The sequence below is a fragment of the Osmerus eperlanus genome, chromosome 16, assembly GCF_963692335.1.
Source record: "Osmerus eperlanus chromosome 16, fOsmEpe2.1, whole genome shotgun sequence".
Taxonomy (NCBI): Eukaryota; Metazoa; Chordata; class Actinopteri; order Osmeriformes; family Osmeridae; genus Osmerus; species Osmerus eperlanus.
The window spans coordinates 10,505,525-10,524,985 of NC_085033.1; the positions used below are offsets into that span (position 1 = coordinate 10,505,525).

The following is a 19,461-nucleotide window of genomic DNA, read 5'->3' on the forward strand; positions in this document are numbered from 1 at the left end:
TTTAAAAGCTATACAAGGTATTTGTTGGATACTGCATTCCTTGATTTCCTGTAAACACTTGGGGTCAGTAATAGTAATTTGTTGGTTATGCACAGTACTGTCTTCTCTTTTTAACTACTTCTTTCAAAAGGTTTGACATGTTGCAGTTGTGCTCTAAAAGTTTGGGGGGTTGAAGAAAGGAGTGTTGCAGAATCCGTGGGCTACTGTAATACAGCCTAAACTAAGCACTGTTGCATAAGAAGTGTCTCTCAAGATTTTTTAAGCAAACGTGAAGCCCAGCAACATATTGTTCTCACAATACTGAATCAGTGTCACAATGTCTATTAAATCCACATCAAATGTTAGCAATCTGGCAAAATACTGACAGTGACATAAAGCACTGAGAAACAAATATTTTTTTTTCATCTCAATGCAATTTACTGGGAGAACAGAAAACGATATAAATCCAAAAGTTTTTTTTCTGTAACCCAGAACTTCCAAGTGAGAATCACTTTGTCTATGAAGACTGTTTAGCACAAAGAGTAAAAAAACTGAAAACACCCAACGTATCGGACATCAAAGACAATGGCCGTCAGTTTCCAGGGCAACAGAAGGGCACTTAGTAAAAAAAATACTCGGCTGACTTAATCCTCCTCTTCAGCCTGTCCAGAGTCACTATGTCTGCAGAGTGTATGTAGGTGTTTTAAGTGTGTGTGTCTGTGTGTGTATGAGTGTTGTACTGGAACTGCATTAGCTAGGAGTCTCGGTCGCTGTCCTCTGCCCCGTACATGTCTGCCAGTTTCCTGAAGCGCGGCCCCCAGTCGCTGAGGTAATTATAGTCCTGGTCACCCTCGGAGGAGGAGGAGCCTAATGAGCTCAACGACTCCGCCACAGAGCCCGCCCCCTCGTAGGCGTAGGTGGCGAGGGAGTCGTAGGGCGGGGCCGTGGGGTTACTGTCGTTGTCCAGAACCCTCTGGTTTATAAAGTCCCTGACGTCGGCGTTGTCCCGTTGCGTGGGGACGGCGAGCGTGGCGGCGTGGCGTCGCAGGGGCGGGTACAGGAGCGTGTCGGTGGGGATGATGTCGCGACGCTGCTTGGTCTCCTCCACGGCGTCGGGGTGGCGCAGGGCGCCGATGTCGAAGGCCTGCGTGTCCTCCTCTCCGCCGCCCTCGTCGTTGTAGCTGACCACGTTGTCCCTCACGTCCTCCTTGGAGATGATCAGCGGCTCCTGTTTCCTCTGGCGCTTCAGGGCTGCGAACAGCACCACGATCACTGGCGGAGAGGGGGAGGGAGAGGGGAGCTTAACATCAGGTTTATCGGCCCAAAACGACCCCATGCACAGCGTGATCACTGCAAATGGCAAACTGGAATGATTCATTTCATCAAACATTCATTCATAGTGGTCTTCATATCTCAAAGAGAGAGTGAGAGACTGAAAGAGAGATAGAGAGACAGAGAGACTAAGGCAGCGAGAGAGAGAGAGACAAAGACAATGAGAGAGAGAAAGAGAAAGAGAGAGAGGTTAAGAAAAGAATTGAGGTATATTAGGCTGGATGGGTGTTTTGCCTTTCAGGGCTAGTTGGTTCCATTTGGTCACTCAGCTCTCATGCTGCAGTGAACACGCCATGTGAGCACTAGCTGCTTCATGCATGCATAACCCAGATCCCATCTCTCAGTCTCTTTTGCTGAATAGATCAGCATCCCATGGGATTGTAGGTAATTTAGAAAAGGTGACAGGTCTATTGTATTAATTTCCATATATTCAAGGTGCACTTTTTCCTGTGTGCAATCTGTAAAATATGACGCTTGGCTGAGTTCATGGAGGTCATGGCTATGTGGAAATAATAAATAAGATTGAGATCAAATACGTAATATGACATCTGTAAAACCTTGAGATTTTTGTCTGACTAAAAGTTTCAGTATTTCTTGTCATTTTCATAATTTAAAGTATGCAATCCATTTGATTGTGAGTGCCAAGATTTCATGTCACCCATTGGCTGGTTTCAACAACCCCCTGATGGTTCTGCTTTCAGATATCATGTCACCCACCCCCTCACACACTCATGTTCACCCCCAGCCATCTTGCCATCGTTCAGCACACAGCAGGATGATGATGACAGCTCCACACACACACACACACACACACACACACACACACACACCACACAAACACACACACACGCTGTACTCACTTAGCAGTATGATGACACAGAGCAGGATGGCGATGAGGGCTCCGGTGCTGAGGCCAGCTGAGCTGGTCAGGGCCTCTGCATTACACAGCTCCATGTTGCCCTCGCGGTCACACGTGCACACGCGCACCGTGAGCGTGCCCGTGCTGCTCTGCATCGGGTAGTCACCGTCCGTCATCACCACGGGAACGTGGTAGATGCTCTGGGCGAGGCGGCTGTAGCTCCCTCTCCGTGTGAGTATTCCTGCTGTGTTATCTGCTCGGTGACAACAATATTTGTGTCAGGTGGAACTTGGAGGACACATTGGACAGACTGTTGTCATGGTTAAATTATTTACTTCCTCGATTGCTCAGATAACTGCAAAATTGTTGTCCATGGCATTGTTGACAAAATATTTAGATGGGCATTTGTAACTTTTTTAAGGCAGTTATACAACAAATGGCATGCACTTCTAAAATCTGACATTGGGCAGCTACCCAATATAATTTTATCCCTCAAAAACACAATGACATCACTGAACCCACCAGGTGGTGATGTGAACATGTCAATAAGCAGGTGTGTGAAAGTCTAGGTGTGTGAAGGGAGGGAGTCAGATGGCTGAGCGGTGAGGGAATCGGGCTAGTAATCCGAAGGTTGCCAGTTCGATTCCCGGTCATGCCAACTGACGTTGTGTCCTTGGGCAAGGCACTTCACCCTACTTGCCCCGGGGGAATGTCCCTGTACTTACTGTAAGTCGCTCTGGATAAGAGCGTCTGCTAAATGACTAAATGTAAATGTAAATGTGTGAAATGTGGAGCGTGTATGTGGGGGGGGGGATCTACCCACCTCCGTTGTCTCTGACGGTGAAGTTGCTGCGGTAGTTAGCCTCTGGGGACAGGCTGAAGAAGAACTTGTTCCCACTCTGGGGCTCGTCGGCATCCACAGCGCTCACCGTCTGGATCTTCTGCTCACAGGACAACAGAGACACACCTCATGTAAATCCTCCTCATCTACAGGACACAGTCCCAAACGTGAACAGAGAATCAAACACACACGCACGAGTGCACTCCACTGGGAAGCAGGGTTGGCTTGATTCCTTCCTCCAAAATGAATTATGACTTTAGATGGATGGGGGGATGAAAGAGTCTGAGAGGAGATGAGCCACCTATTCAAACTCGTCCTTGATGTGTGACAGCTTCCTGTCATCCTCTATGACGGATTAGCTCATCAGACACCATAGAAGAAGAGAGAAGGGCCCAGGGGACCAATCACACAGCAGGAGATGGGTGGGCTGTCATCACCAAGCTTTATCTCCATATGCATGTGCTGGAATGATGGACATGTCTTATTGTCACAGCCACCTGAGACGCTATAGGACTAATAGACACCCGACTGCCTGCATTCAAACCTGCCGGGTAGTATTTGGTAATAATGTACCCCCTATTTGTGGTCAAATAGATGGTTTTGTGGTATTGTACTAGGAACACACTTCAATGACCAGGTTAACACTTGTTACAAGTACTAACGAGCACCATGTGAGTATATAAACGTAGGCGGGCATTTGTCACATGGACGTGGAGAGCATTTGTAAGGGGTTCATCAGGGGAGGTGTCCATACCTGGCCGGGTTTGGTCCTCTCGCAGACGAATGTCTCGTAGATGGTGGGAAAGACGGGCGCGTTGTCATTGACATCCAGCACGCGCACGTACACAGGGACCCGGCTGGTCTGGCGGGGGTTGTCTGTGAAAGGAGACCGAAACACACAACCATCAGGTTGGATCCTCACTCTAATGAGGATGTTGGCGCCTCATCAGTGCGCTGGAAGTCATAGGCATGTCGTTGGGACAGGTCACTCACTGAACTCTGTTGCGATGAGGGATATGTTGTGCCAGGCCGCCTCCTCTCGGTCTAGAGACCTGAGCAGGAACACGGAGCCGTTCCCCGGGTGGACGTTGAAGACCCGGTCCAGGTCTGTGCGCCTGTCGATCGAATACCTGCAAGAAGCCCAGACCCCAAATGAGAGGGAGGAGGAGAAAGGGAGAGCGAGAGAAAGAAAGAACGAGGCGGAGTGTGCCGTGAAGCATGCAGTCAAGAGTTATTCTTGAATGTAGTCGAACCCCTTGAGTGGGGTTGATTCCACTTGACCTAAGCTCTTGCTCGTACCGCAGCGCTATGAGAACAAAGAATGTCATCAGGGTTCGATTTACGGTGGTAATATGTAATTTGCTCTTATTCAAAGTCTCTCTACCTCTTAGTCTCTCTTTCTCTGTCTACTTTGCCTACCCTGTCAGTCAGGTAGATGGAGGGACAGATCCCTACAGAGCAACAGAGCAACTAGATACAGAGTACAGTGTGCCTGTGGCAGCTCCTGGACGGGTTCTCTTTCACCTCGATGCCCTTTACCTGACTACCCATGAGGGTGGCAACAAGCCGATAATTAGGGATCATGGGACCATGATTTAATTTGCTCAGTTCACAGGTGGGTTTAGGAAGCACACACACACATGCACCCACACATCTTCCTCTATGACGCCTTTCCACAATTCTAGCCTAGGATTGGCACCGCGTGCTAGCCAGCAGGTCGGACTTGAAGAGTTGACGTTCCGGAACATTCTTTCCATACCTGACTGGGCTGCGGTAGGCGTCCGGGTCCACGGCGCTGACCGAGCCCAGGGCCATGCCCACGGCGGCGTCCTCCTTCACCTCCATCATGTAGCTGGCCCGCTCAAACAGCGGCGGCTCGTCCACGTCCTCCACGCTGACGCGCACCGTCGCCATGTCCTTGGTGCCCACGGACAGGAAGCGCGAGTCCAGCTGCGTGTTCTGCACCTGGATCTCCAGCGTGTACGAGCGCTTCCTCTCGTAGTCTAGGGGCTGCAGAACGCCGCAGAGTTAGCCAACCCAACTGATGCTGGAGCACTGGCATTGTGCCGTGACACATGTCCGTGTAGTCTAGATGCTGACTGGCAGCGGATGGTATTTACCTTGACAACAGCGATGACTCCTTCTTGTGTGTCTTTGTCTGTGCTGATGTCGAACACGTCGATGCCGTCGCCGCTGACTACGGTGTAGTCCATCTCGGCATTGCTGCCGATGTCTTTATCTGTGGCTCGGATTCTCCCCACGGGAGTCCCTGCCCTCATCGACTCAGGAACGCTGAACTGGTATATGCCTGGAGGCATTGACACGCACACATTCAGAAGAACATTAGTTCAACATTCAGTGTGATTTACCACCATGGACAACTCCTGCTCTGAAGCCTGAACCAAAAGGCAGTGTTACACAACCGTGGAACACATGTAAGAGTGTGAATATTGTCTCCGACAGGACTGAATACAAAGAGGCGAATGGTCCTCCCAGCCACGTCCCACCTCAAACTGTAGTGTGTGTGTGTTTATGTATGTGTGTGAGTGTTTGTGATCAGCCTTCCCTCTACCATCTAGCATGAAGGGACTTATTTTGTAATGCCAAAGCAATCTGTCCAACAGATCCCCGGGTGCAATCAATTGACAGCAGCCAGTCATGACAACACAGGGTGAGGAAAGGGAAATAAAGAAAGAGAAAACATTGGCAGTGTCAGAATGAGAGGAAAAGAAGGTTAGAGTGGGAAGCGGGAGAAAGTGAGAGAGTGTCAAAGAGGAGAGGAAAGAGAGGGGGAGAGAAGTACTCTGTTGATTTAATCTGGATTACAAAAAAAAAAAAAAACTGAATGACTTTGTGAACTGGGCCAGCACTGTGGTTGTTTAATCATGTCCTCATTCTCGATGGACACTCAGCTACCACCTCTTCTGCTGAGAGATGACACTGTGTGCAGCAGACAGTTCTGAATGACGTCCCCATGGGGTGAGCACAGCTGAAGCCCACACCCAGAGGACCTCGTTTCATCCTGCCAATTCCAAAGTGTACTGGGAGTACTCCCAGTGATTGGTCTCTGGGGAAATACAGGCTTTTCCTGGTCAATAAAAACAGTGTGCGAAACATTAATACTCACTCTGTGTGAAGCGTGGTGGGTTATCGTTGACATCGGTCAGAGTGATGTTGATCACCGTGGATCCGGTCAAGCCGCCCCTCTGGCCGGCCATGTCCTTGGCCTCGATCACCACCTGGTAGTGCTCGCGCTGCTCCCGGTCCATGTCATCAGGACCCAAGGCTGTCCTGATCACGCCTACACAGAAAACGAGCAAACTGAAGAGTTTAGTGAATCCACATCATCGACCACTCACTGCTACAGTATGTGAAGCTACAGCGAAGGCTTTCATTGCCCTTTCTTTGTGACTAGGACACTATACTCTAGCTCGAAAGAACAGGCTTCTGCGAGCGGTACGTTTTCTCATTCCATACTACGTTCCACAATGAACTCCTTCTTGTATCTTTTTTAATTTAATTTAATTTTTTTAAGAAAAATTGTACGACATTGCGTTTGACATCCATGTTTAACAGCGTCAATGTCATTTCTCCACGAACGTCAACAGATCATTTACAGGTAACGTGTACGTAGGATGTTTGAACACAGCCGTGAGCGGAGCTGAGCGGGGGGCTGTTCCCTCCTCTAAGCGTCCATGATACACTGAGTACTGCCCGACATGGACAGAAGCGAAGCAGTCTGCCAGTCAGGCGGTCATTTTGCCTCGTACAATAGCTTCTGTCGGAGCGTTTCTGTGAATAAGAGCTTCTGTTTTAGAGATTAACCCCCGAGCCCACGGGGGACCCATCTCTTCTCGTCTCCAAAGCTCTTAGGCTTTCAAGTCCTGTCTGTGTGTAAATGTGTGTGTGTGTGACAGGGACAACCTCTGGCATGTCACAACTGGGATCAGGCATATCGCTGCTAAGCCTTGTCATAATCTGGCAGCCTTTTCTGAGGCCATCTCCCTTTTGTTTAAAACACAGAACAGTGGAGGAGATTTTCCAGGGTGCACATTATAAATGATTAAATGTGTCGTCGCTCTGCTTTAGACAGTGAAAATGGAGGTTGGGAATGCACTAATGGCCCGGTTCTGAGTAGTGCATTACAATACATCAACCGCTCCCTGCCACACACACACACACACACGCGTACACACAGACACACAATTCCTTTCATCGAGACATTCATTTTTCTTTTCACTAAAGCAAGGGGGCAGTCCACTCTCACATCCTCTTCACTAGACAGGTCATTAGGAAGAAAAGAGAGGCCTGTAGAGGAGAGGAACTACAGGTGCAGCGTGATACATCCTCGCCAAAGACATTCGGCCTGGATCTCTTGACACTGTGTTACTGTCCCTGCACACCGGCCTGGTCTTTCGAAACCACCTCCGCTACGCAAGCCCACTGACCTGTGGTGAGATCGACAGAGAAGTAAGGGTGTCCTTGGCTGATGCTGTACACCAGCTTGGCGCTGTTTCCGTACATGCTGTCATCAGCATCAGTGGCGGTCACCTGGATTACTGACGTGCCTGGGAGAGAGAGAGAGAGAGAGAGAGAGAGAGAGAGAGAGAGAGAGAGAGAGAGAGAGAGAGAGAGAGAGAGAGAGAGAGAGAGAGGGAGAGGGAGAGGGAGAGGGAGAGGGAGAGAGAGATTTATCAAATGTCTTCAATACTAATCAATCAATAATATTTCTGACACACATACCTAAATCAAACAACCAGATGGAGATATCGTGAGTGACTCACCAATGTTGGACCTCTCTGGTACTGTTCCGGTGTAGACCTCCTTAGCGAATTTAGGCTCATTGTCGTTGATGTCGTGGAGCTTGACGACAAACTCTGTCTCCGGTTCCAGCTTGTGACCTGTGCTCCTGTTCACCACAGTTGCCCGGAGGGTGTAGAAGGCCTTCTCCTCCCTGTCCAGCTTCTTGGTGGCGTGCAGGTCGCCGTTTTTCTCGTCAATGACGAACAAAGAGCCCGCGCCCTCACCAGACAGGATGTACTTGACACCGCCGTCACCCCGGTCCATGTCTGACTGGAGCTATAGTTCATGAAACACAACACAGAGTCAGCACATTCATATTTAGCTAAGATTGAGCTAGCTTTATGAGATAAAGGCTAAAGGTTGTAGGCAACCTTCACGTCTGCTTGGGGTTGGGGTGGCTAGAACCTGTTAGAAGATTTTGATCTAAGAACCGTTTGATCCAAAGAACAAGGGCAGAATCAACACACAGTCAACCAGATCTCTGATGAGACAGCCTGCACTCTAATCAAACACAGGCGATCTCCTTGATTCTCAAATGAACCCTGTGTGACTGTATGTACATCATACCTACACCCACCCTCTGGCTCTAGTCGTCTAACTATATCTTCCACTGCACCAGATGTATCACACCCATACGTCACCTGTCCAATCAGAGAAGCTATCAGAGCGGTCGATATGTGTCCCTGAGCTCTCACTGGACCCTCCCATCCATTATCTCTGAAAGCCCGAGCCAGGTCCAGCTACGAACCAGCACATCGAGCAGTAGTGTAGCAGGTTGCAGAACAAACCCACTCTAGGGAAATTACGGTGGTGAGGGGATAGAGAAGGAAGTGTCTTTGAAAGAAAATAAAACAGAGGCATGACACCTCAGCACGGGCAAAGAAGAATGATCATAGATCATAGATTTACCCCCCTCCCCCCCAAGCACACAGTCGAGCCTTCTCATTATCATACAGTGTATTCCTGTGCCCGTGGCCATTACAGCCACACGTACGAAGCTTATGCTTTCATACTCCGCCACGCACATCGAGATCGGTGCTCCGAAGTACAAATGTCACTGCAGTCATCTCTATAGTCAACACCACCATGAGTGACGCCGTCACAAACTCCTACATATGTATGAATCTGGCACAAAAACACGCACATGCACATAGCCACACATGCACTCGCACTCTGTCACATATATCCCCGGGAAAGAGGCAACACTGGAACAGAGCATGTGACAGAGCACATCTCATTATATGTGCAGTAACACGGCAGGTTTGTGGAGAAAAAGAGGGTTGTGACAAGGTGGATCATTCTCTTCAGGGCTTTCTGAAAAGAGACCCTGCCCTGCTCACACACACTCGGTCCTAGCTCTTTCTTTCTTTCTTTCTTTCTTTCATTCCTGTCTATCTTTCTTTCTTTCTTTCCACCTGTCTACCTTATCTCTTTTTCATACACTCTTCATCTCTTTGTCCCCCCCCTCTTTTTCTCTCTCTCTCTCTCTCTCTCTCTCTCTCTCTCTCTCTCTCTCTCTCTCTCTCTCTCTCTCTCTCTCTCTCTCTCTCTCTCTCTCTCTCTCTCTCTCTCTCTCTCTCTCTCTCTCTCTCTCTTTCCCTCTATATCTCCAGCCTCTTTGATCATGTCATATCCGAGACCTACTGTGTGTGCGGCTGGTCTGAGAGTCTGACTGTGAGAACATGCCGGGCTGGAGGGCCCAGAGCCTCTGTAGCCTCTGCAGCTACACGCTCACTCTCCTGTCTCTCATCTCCTGCACCAGACCCCATCCAGCCATCCTGCCATCCACCTTGCCCTCAATGAAACACACTACATAGGGGGTCCAATATAAAGACATCCAAAACCCAAATTCACAAGCTCAGGTTGGAGCTCGATTTGTTTGGTCTTTTCAAAAGGTAGAAATAATAGTATTCACGCTGTTCGTGCTGTCGGGTACACAGTGAAGCACTGTTTCATTTCTTCAGGCAATCATGCATCTCTTTCAGTTTTGGTTTGACACGTTATGCCCTACAGGCCTAAAGTATCCCATGAACTAGACTGTTCCTCCTCTCTCATCTGCCTAATGGGTGGTCTTGAGATTGAAGGGTTACCACAGTCCTAGGCATTGATGGATACCTTGTGTTTTGTATTTATGAGCCACTGTGTGTTTCAGTTGGCATTGCAACAGGTGTTTAGTTGATATTGTTCAAACATCACCCCAAAACATGTTACAGCATTTGCATATCGTTTTCGCCTTGACTGGTTTGCAGGTCCCACCTTGCCAATATACTGGTGATCACTTCCTGTGTACTCCTCCTGGAGGAAGAACTGGTTCCACATCCAGCCTCGTCGGACACGCTTCAGAGCTTGAAGCTCGCTGAAGCGCTCATCATTCTGGGGGACTGGCCCCACGCGGTCCCCTGCTACCTCCAGCCCTCCAGTCGCTGGCTTGGCATCAGTCTCTGGTTGGCTGACGAGAGACATGGTCTGCACAGGCACAGACAGTACTAGGGCCAGGGCCACCGTGGTCCACAGAGGGACCAGCAAGACCGTTCTCATCTTGGCGTCTTCTCTTTCTCTCTCTCTTTTTCCTCTGTTCAATGGTGTTGGTGGAGTGTTCTATCTGTGCAGATGTTTAGGTTCTGTCAGGGAAGCCTCCCTCATACTCCCTCCTCTGAATGGATGGAAACCTGTTGATGAAGAAAAAAGAGAGAAGATTTATATATAACGTTTTGTAGTTATATTTATTTGATATAACTGGTAGTTTTGGGTTTATAGTTTCATTTATAGTTGAACTGAAAAGTAAAACACATATGAAAAAATAATCACAGACAACCATTTTTAAATGAGAACAATTTAAAACCTTTTTGAGACGCTTGTCTGTGAAAGGTTTTTCAGATATCTTTGTCAACTTTCAAACATTTCACTTCAAGGACTCAATTATAGTTTAGGAATCAATAGAAACTGTTCCTGTCATGTAATGGGTGAATACGACCTGGGAGCAGAGACCCCCCCACCCCGCCTCTGATATAAACCAGCCTTTAATCTGCAACCACTAAAAGCCTTTGCACTCAAACACACAAAAATCAATGAATCAATCAGAATTCACGTCACATGAACCACTTTGCAGGTCAGAACCGCTAACAGAGCAATTACACGACTTATGGTGCTTTCAGCTATCAAAGCTCTGGGCTATGCAACATCTTAATAATAGAATGCAAATTATATGGTGGCTAACAGCACTTTGTACCTGCCCTGACCAGATCAAACTACTGTAAGCCCGAACATACTCAAACCCTCAAGCCCACATGATGCACATACATAATGTATACCCTTCCCAAGACTCCCAGCCTCTCTCTTGTCATTGAAACCATCAGTGGTGAAACTATGTGTGAGGCAGGAGTATGAGGACAGAGGTTAAATCAATTTCCTGCTCAGTGTTTTACCAGCAGGTTGACCCACATCGCAATGTTTAGATTTACATTTGAGTCATCCACTTTATCCTTTTATTGAGAGTGCTTCAGAACCAGTCCAATCAATTCAGAATCAGGTGGGTGAAGAGGGCAGGCTCAGTCCAGATCTCCTGTTTTGGTCAACCGTGCATGCTTGTCATTGGCTGAACTGCAATCAACATGTTTATTTCCATCAGCCCCGAAGGACAAGGGTCAACATGGCCCTCCCTCTCTGTCACACGCACATGTACGCTTACACACACACACACACACACACACACACACACACACACACACACACACACACACACACACACACACACAGTCATACACGCTGAGGCAGTGAATCACAGTGTAATTATGATGGTGAAACAAGCAAAACATTCCTCCTTTCCACTCTGAGGCTACTGCTGCTCTACCTTTCCATCCATTAAAACCATTAGGCTAGCTTTATGAATGGCCTTAATTGAATCAGGTCACAGCAGATACTAGACAGTATTGATTAGCTGTCAGAATCAGTCAGCTTTATAATGCCTTGGAGGTTTGAAACTGAGGGGTGGGAAGTTACTGAAGGGACTTTAGCCCAGAGTGGGTTTTTGTCCCAGGGACAAATCCTTTACATTGCTATTAGCCAACTGGAGCAGTAAAATGTGTGTATTTATACGTGAGCGTATGTGTGTACAGTGTGCGAGAGCAGGGTGTGTGTGCATGCACAAGGAGAACCCTATTAGTCAAGCCCCAGGAGCGCTCCTCCACAGCTCTGTGACCTGTTAAATCCAATGACAACATCTTGCTGGGGGAAGTCACCTGAATGCAACACCATAGAGGACACACACACACACACACACACACAAAAGTGTCCCACAACAAAAGACTTTGATTAACTCATTTACACATCATTCACACATGAAAGAAACTGGAGGCATCCTAAAGTGTGTGTTTATCATGAATGCAAATGTCTGCGTATAGTACGTATGGATCTCTGTGTGTACTTTAGCTTCCATTGAATAAGCCATTTTGTATTGTATCTAAATACATCCTGTATACTGTAGTTAAAGACACAGACTCCTCTTCTGTTGTGGACAGCAGGTCAAAAAAAACACCCTTGGTGGTTCTTACCTTGACCTTCAGGACACACTGCTTCACTGACTTTAATACATCACATCTACCATAGGGGATTTAACTGGCCCCCAGGGGACTGGGTAGGGTGTCGTGTGTGAAGGTTTGTGTGTGTGTGTGTGTGTGTCTATGAGAGTGCTTGCTGGCGGCCTGACTATACCAGGACCAGCCACACCTGTGAGGGCGACGGTGAGGGTGTCAGTGTGTGACTGTGTGTGGGAAGGGGAGCCGAGAGACTGCGTGTGCGTGTGCGTGCATGTGGCCCTGCCACAGCCGACAGCCCCGTAGTGGGTCCTGAAGACTCCCACAGGACCAATTAGAGGTGAAGAAAGGAGAATGTCATCATCCACAGGCTGTCACACGCGTGACACGAGAGAGAGAGAGAGAGAGAGAGAGAGAGAGAGAGAGAGAGAGAGAGAGAGAGAGAGAGAGAGAGAGAGAGAGAGAGAGAGAGAGAGAGAGAGAGAGAGAGAGAGAGAGAGAGAGAGAGAGAGAGAGAGAGACTGGCAGGCAGGCAGGCAGGCAGGCAGGTAGGCAGACCGGCTTCTACACTGGGGAAGGGCAGTAGTATAAGGGCAGCTCATGCCCGGCGGTATCTGAGGAACAGACCCAGTCTGCAGTTTGCTAATGAAGAGCTATGCTTCCACCTCCCACTTTGTTTAATTAGAATATTCAGACACACATCATTTGATCAATCCACATGTCAACGATCACTTTGGACTTACACATGGGGGGCAGATGGCTGAGCGGTTAGGGAGTCGGGCAATTAATCAGAAGGTTGTTGGTTCAATTCCCGTCCGTGCCAAATGAAGTTGTGTCCTTGGGCAAGGCACTTCACTCTACTTGCGTCGGGGGAATGTCCCTGTACTTACTGTAAGTCGCTCTGGATAAGAGCGTCTGCTAAATGTAAATGTATGTAGGAGTTGGTGTCTACCTTTTTGTATGGAGTCTTTTAAGTCGTTTTTCTCTGGTTGCAGCAAAATGGATGTTTCAGGGAGTACAACGCTGTACACAGAAGAAAGCAATATTTCCTGGACTGATCTCAAGTTACCACTACTGCAAGTGCCAGGGAGCCTAGCCACCCAACCAGGCAGTCAGGCAGCATTTCATGAAATGAGCCGGTGGTCATCAACTTACAATGATTTGGTCATCAATTTCTATTGATCAGTCTGTTTATAGGGGGAAAATGAGTCTATACTGTGGGCTGCAAGGTTGCATACACAATGACATCAGCTTGCTTATAACACAGATTCAGGTATTGCAATCAATCGAGTTCTTCTTGGTTCCTTAAATGGAGCCAATCGACAAGCTCAGCTCCAGCTATGATTGTACACAATAGTGTGTAATCACTGTACACAATGAAATCAAATGACATTTCAAATAAAGGGAATTCAACATCCATTCTTTAGTGCTGTAGATCTGCATTGCTATGTCTTATTGGACCTCTCATACAGAAGCTTTGGCCACTGCCACTCAACATGGGCCACAATACCAACTGCCCTAGACCCGCACGCTCTCCTCCCCTCTCACCTTCACCCACCCATCTTCCCCCCTCTCACCCCTACAAACTGCTACCCTCCCATACAATCCCTTACCCTGCCCCCCTTGCCCCACCCCACATCCCCCATAATCCCTGCAGCAACATGCCCTAATCTCAACAGGGAGAGATAATAGATATTAAGTGTGTGTGTTGTGTGTTTTTCTCGCTTTCCTCAGTAGGACGGCCATGTGTTTCTCCGGAGCAGCCACTGTCCCAGGCCAGCGCTCACACCATATGGAAGTCCTTCTTACGTAAGCAGCAGCCAGAGATGGGGTTCCAACGTACCTTGAACACAACATTGTGACACAGACAATGACTGTGTCTTCTCTCATCTTGTATGGGTTCACATCCTTGTCTGGTTTAGCCTAGTCTGCTCTATAATAGTATAGTTTAGTCCAGTCTGGTCTGGTCTTGTTTAATTTGTCTGATTTAGCCTGGTTTGGACTGGTTTGGACTGGTTTGGATAGGTTTGGTCTGGTTATTTTGCTGTTCACAATCAGCAAACTAAACATATCCACTGGTTCGGTGCCCTTGGTGTTTGACACTGCAGTGATGTCTCTACCTCTGTTGTGTGTGTGTATCCTATGTGTTTATTTGTTTGTGTGTGTGTTTTTATAGCATTTCCAAATAGGCTTCCTGTTGGGCCTTTGTGTGCATTGTATACGTGTGTTTGTGTTTTTGTCTGTTTATTTGTGTGCTTGTGAGTTTGTTTAGAAGGTGTTTATTTGGTGTTTCTCGGAGGAGAAAGCGTGAGAACTGCAGTTTTATGGCAGGTTGAACTCGCTGGGAGCCTACATGGGGCTTCTCTCTCTTGCCTGCTGTATTGTGACCAGGAACTGGAATGTTGTGCCCTATTGCAATGCAAATGAGCAAACGTCTGGCTCAGCTATCGTTATGTGTGGGTGTAAGTGTGTGTGTGGGTGTGTGCATGTGTGTGAGTGTGACTTACAGTGCAAACACACACACATCTCCCACAAGACCAAATGGTCATTTCTGCAGGGCTACCAGAGAAGGGTTTCAAACCACCTCTACAACATCTGCTCAGTGCTTCAAGCTGTTTGAACCGGAGAGAGACATCCCCTACCGGTCTATTTATGTTCTAATTTAGGATAAACACTTGCCTTGGAGGGCACATCAATATACGAGACCTTCCATAGTACTTTACATGATGTGAACTCCCACACAACACAAGCCGGGTGAAGAGAGAAGAAGCTGGAGAGGATGTAAAAGAAAGAGAGAAGAGTGTGAGAAAGAGACAGAGAGAAAGAAAGAAAGAAAGAGAGACGGGTAAAAGAGATAACATGAAGACTAATGAAGAGAGAAGCCACTGTCAATTCAAGCACCAGATGATCTCAGGGTTCAGGGGTCATAGCGATTATAAGACATAGGGAGTGATGCTGGGCGCTTTGAGTGATGTCACTCACACTGCTCATGAAACACCATAGGCTTGGTGAATCCTCTGCTTTATCTTTGCAATGCAGAGAAAACTCTTCTGCAGTTCATGGTATGAGACACTGTAGACAGCCGTCTGGTGACTCCTGGGACTGTACCATGTCCTGCTGTGTACTGCTACCACACAACAGGAGTGAACGCGAGATCGAAACCGCATGGAGTCAACACGGAAATGAACACGATCTCCCAAATATTTGTTCCAAATCAGCGTTTTGTGTGTGTATCGGGAAACAGCCACAGTTGCTGGGTGGTGCGTAAGTCTGTCAAGCAACATTTTAGACGAGTTTCACAAAGATCTGTCTCTCGTTCCGTCCTCATGTCTATTTCGGTCGTTAATTAAGCTTGTCAGCACCTGATCATGGGTGCGTATTACAAACCAAACAAACACACCAAACTTTACGTAGGGGAAGCGATAGACTGGGAGATGTGGGTTTAACACTAGGGTGACTGTTAGCCTTAGGGTGAGGAAGACATGGAGAGACGACATAAACTATTCATTTGTTTTAGAAAGGACAGCTTGAGAACTGTGTATTTTACACCCTGAAATCACATTCACAGCAGCCTGGGATACAAGATAAGACTTGTAGCAAATAAGACTAAGCCTTGAGGTACAACCTGTTCATCTCAGTTGTTTACACAATATATGAAAAAATTATGAAAAACTAAAAATCCCCTACTTTTACTTCTGGTTAATAAGGTAGGCCTAATGACTATTGTTTGTCACACATTATTTAACTCTATTATCAATCACATGCACACCCATTTCCTTATTTCAGTCTCTTTTTACTCAATCACAGACTTGTGTTAAAAACCCCGGTGACATCCAATGACAATGTTAGTCTCCGCTTCAGACAAGCTGTGTACAAACAGAGCTGTCTCAAGTAAGACATAATTGCTGCCACTGTCAAATCGAGCACAGGAAGCAGTTCAAGGCGAGCAGCTCAACAAACTCTAAACAACCACCATTTTTTCAGTGGACAGATTTCGATGACTGCTTGTCAAAAGAAACTGTTCATTTGTGGACAACCTCCCTGTGACTCATTACAGAGGAGCCTTTTCACGTTCGTTTTCAGGGGTACACATAGCAGCCTGAACAAGGTACACAATGCTTGAGGTGACCTCTTTATTATTTAGAATTAACGGTTCAGATAGGAGGAAGAAAACAGACAAAAATGATTCTTGGTATGAACCTTTCTTTGTAAAAATGTTCTAGAACCAGAAAAGCTTTCGAATGGATTTGTCTCCTCGGGATAACTGACCCTGTTTGTGTCTAGGTAAAGCCTTTGTGAAGATGGAAATGCCACACTGAACCTAACAGATAAGTTCCTCAGTGTAACAGTTGATGATGACCCAGCTGTGATATTCAATGTTATCGCACTCCTCAGTAGGTTGACAAACACTCAGGACAATGACTCATTGTCCTGTGAGGTGTCAAAGCATGCAGCCTAATTAACATGCAGACCTGTTTAGAGACTGTGCTCATTTGCATACAGAGACTCTTTAATTTAATTGAATGAAATGATGTCATTGTGGTATCTGTGCACTTGGATTTAATCATTTTGTGGCTGAGTGTGTTTGCCATTGAGAGTATAATGCTACTTTTTCTGTCGCATGTATCACAAAACATGTTATGACAATAATAATAATTATCTTAATAATAATTTAGAAGATGCTTTTATCCCAAGCAACACACAGTACAGGAAGGGTTTGGAACATGCAACCTCTTGATCTACAGTCGTGCTCTAACCACTGTGATCTTTCCACTGATTTGACCAGTAGGCTATTACAGCATGACTACCTTACAATGCAGGTGTCTTATAGAAGATGAAGGAATGGTATGAGAATTGTGGTGTCAGCCAACAGGCTACTCGATGTTTGTAGTGTAGAAGCCAGGCCTTAGTTCCTTGTGATTCATGCCAGGGTGGTGAGCTGGAACTCATTCTTAATTCATTAAGGGATGTCCATGACTCACTGAACAACATCGCAGGCTACTGAACAACTGAACCAATATAGTTGAAAACTAAAATGTCCCCTACATACCCATTCGCCATTTACTTTCAGACGGATCAGGTAAGACCTACACCTTCCACGTCTTCACAGGGAATTAAGGCGCATAACAGTGCATACACGTACGCTACGTGCAAGTACGAAATCTATCCCAAGATCAATATTTTTCAAATATTTTATTTTCAAGAATTTCTAGTAATTAATTTGGGAACATATCCATTTTCCTAATTTTTCACGCTCTGGCACCACCACAGGAGAGCACGGTGAATAAACGCGAAGCAATCGCTCAAAACCCTTTAACAGATCATAGGCTACTTCCCTAACGTGAAGTTTCAAATTGCTTTTAATCAACGTTTAGGACATGAGCGTATCAATCCTTCGAAGCAATCCGAGGAAAGCGGTTCGAACGCACCATGGGTCACTGTGATCTAGTTAATGGGAAAGCGAGACTATCTGGTCACAAAATTGGCCACTGATCAAATCTGCCTCTCTTCAATGGAATTTAAACATACCTTTTTTTTCTCACAAAGCTATTACACAAGTTAACTTATGCGGAAAATTGCAGCTCCGCTCCGTCCGGAGCTGCCTCGAGCCAACACTTGTTTCTGAGAGAACATCGAAATAACGCTAGAGCGTCATCATTAGACTGTTATTAAGTTACTGTTGCACAAATCGGCTAACATCAACATTTCAATATATCGGCATGGTCACATTGATCAGGGTTGACCAAATCATTTTAAAAACATAATTTCATCCACCGGAGAAGCGATAATTGTGGTTTGCTGTGATCACTCACGACTCTATGGCTACAAGACTGCAAGTTAAATCCTTTGGGCTTGGGGCGTTTAGCCGTCCTTTCATCAGCGTTCATAACACACACCGTCATAGGACTGTCTAATCCATCAGATCAAAGCAATACATATTTACAGGAGTATTGAAGAGCAAAAGCTTGGGTATGGGCTGGTTACAGGCTACAGTTGGGTTCAATTGCCCGCTGTCACATGCAAAGTAGCCTAACATCGACCCGCAACCTCCCCAGCAATAGTCTATCAATAAAACTCAACGGAGGACTCGGAAAATTGGAGACTATGCGGGATAGCAAATCAAAAAAACAGTTTTCGCAACTTTCCCGTAAAGTTCAGTTGAATTCATAAGACATCGCAGCATTATTGTTTCAAGAGAAAGGAATTAGCATAGGATGCTCTAATGAGACGGATATTTTTATCTCACAACTCACAAGTCAACGATGTTTTATTTGCCTATTTCTTGAAAGAAACTCATGAAAATGCACTGCGTTTCCCATGTTATTCTGATGAAGGCTTTGCAATGAAAATACCAAAGACCAAGTAGGCTACAAGTGAGAGCAATATATTGTCAATTTCAAATCAATTTTTGAAAGACTCACGTCACTGAGATTATTATTCCACTTTTGAGTTGTAGTCTACCTGGCTAACCCCACACTATTGTAAATATACATCACATAGCCTATAACGTGAATAAACAGCAGAAATACATACTCGTTAACTCTAAGATTCTAAAACAGCAACTGGACAGGTCTATTATTAAAAATAAATAAATTCATAGCCATCAAAAGCCTCGTAAAGTGAAAAACAATGATAGCGGACTTACCACCGTTTTGAAGTATTTTAAAGTTAAATCAAATGTTGCGTTGTGTGAATCCGTTGGATGCGACTGACACACTAAAAGCAAATCATGTCCGCCTACTTGCCAGCGCTCTCTATCTCCCCCCTCTCTCATTGAACATCACTTCGCAGTTTGCTCTCTCGCTCTAGAAGTTGAAACGTTTTCTGATTGGACGCTTCGGACTGGTCCAGGTTAGACTTGCAGGCAATGAAAAAAGAAACATTTATCTGAAACGTTACTTTAATACAAATTCAAGATCATATTCCTATGTCTTGTTAAATAAAGTCGAATTCATATTTTTGTTATACACTTTGGTATAGTCGTATAGCCTCCCTTTGAAAGATAATTAACATATGGAAACAGGCGGAGTGTTTATTTTTTAACACATTAACAAACCGGAACAGCCTATAGCTTCAGCCAGCTGTGTTCACCGATAGATGTTTATATATTACAC

The 19,461-nt window shown here is 46.3% G+C and overlaps 1 protein-coding gene across 1 annotated transcript; it reads right to left on the bottom strand.

Annotated features, from left to right (window-relative positions):
* LOC134036382 (cadherin-6-like) lies at positions 1-19,101 on the bottom strand. The gene is made up of 12 exons (XM_062481308.1): positions 18,993-19,101; positions 10,071-10,483; positions 7,796-8,090; positions 7,460-7,579; positions 6,139-6,312; positions 5,132-5,319; positions 4,771-5,021; positions 4,005-4,141; positions 3,766-3,887; positions 2,994-3,111; positions 2,172-2,423; positions 1-1,251 (listed from the first exon to the last, which is right to left on the bottom strand). Exons 2-12 carry the CDS (start codon positions 10,350-10,352, stop codon positions 734-736), a joined length of 2,457 nt encoding a protein of 818 aa, XP_062337292.1. The 5' UTR covers positions 10,353-10,483; positions 18,993-19,101; the 3' UTR covers positions 1-733.
* Positions 19,102-19,461: the final 360 nt, after the last annotated feature.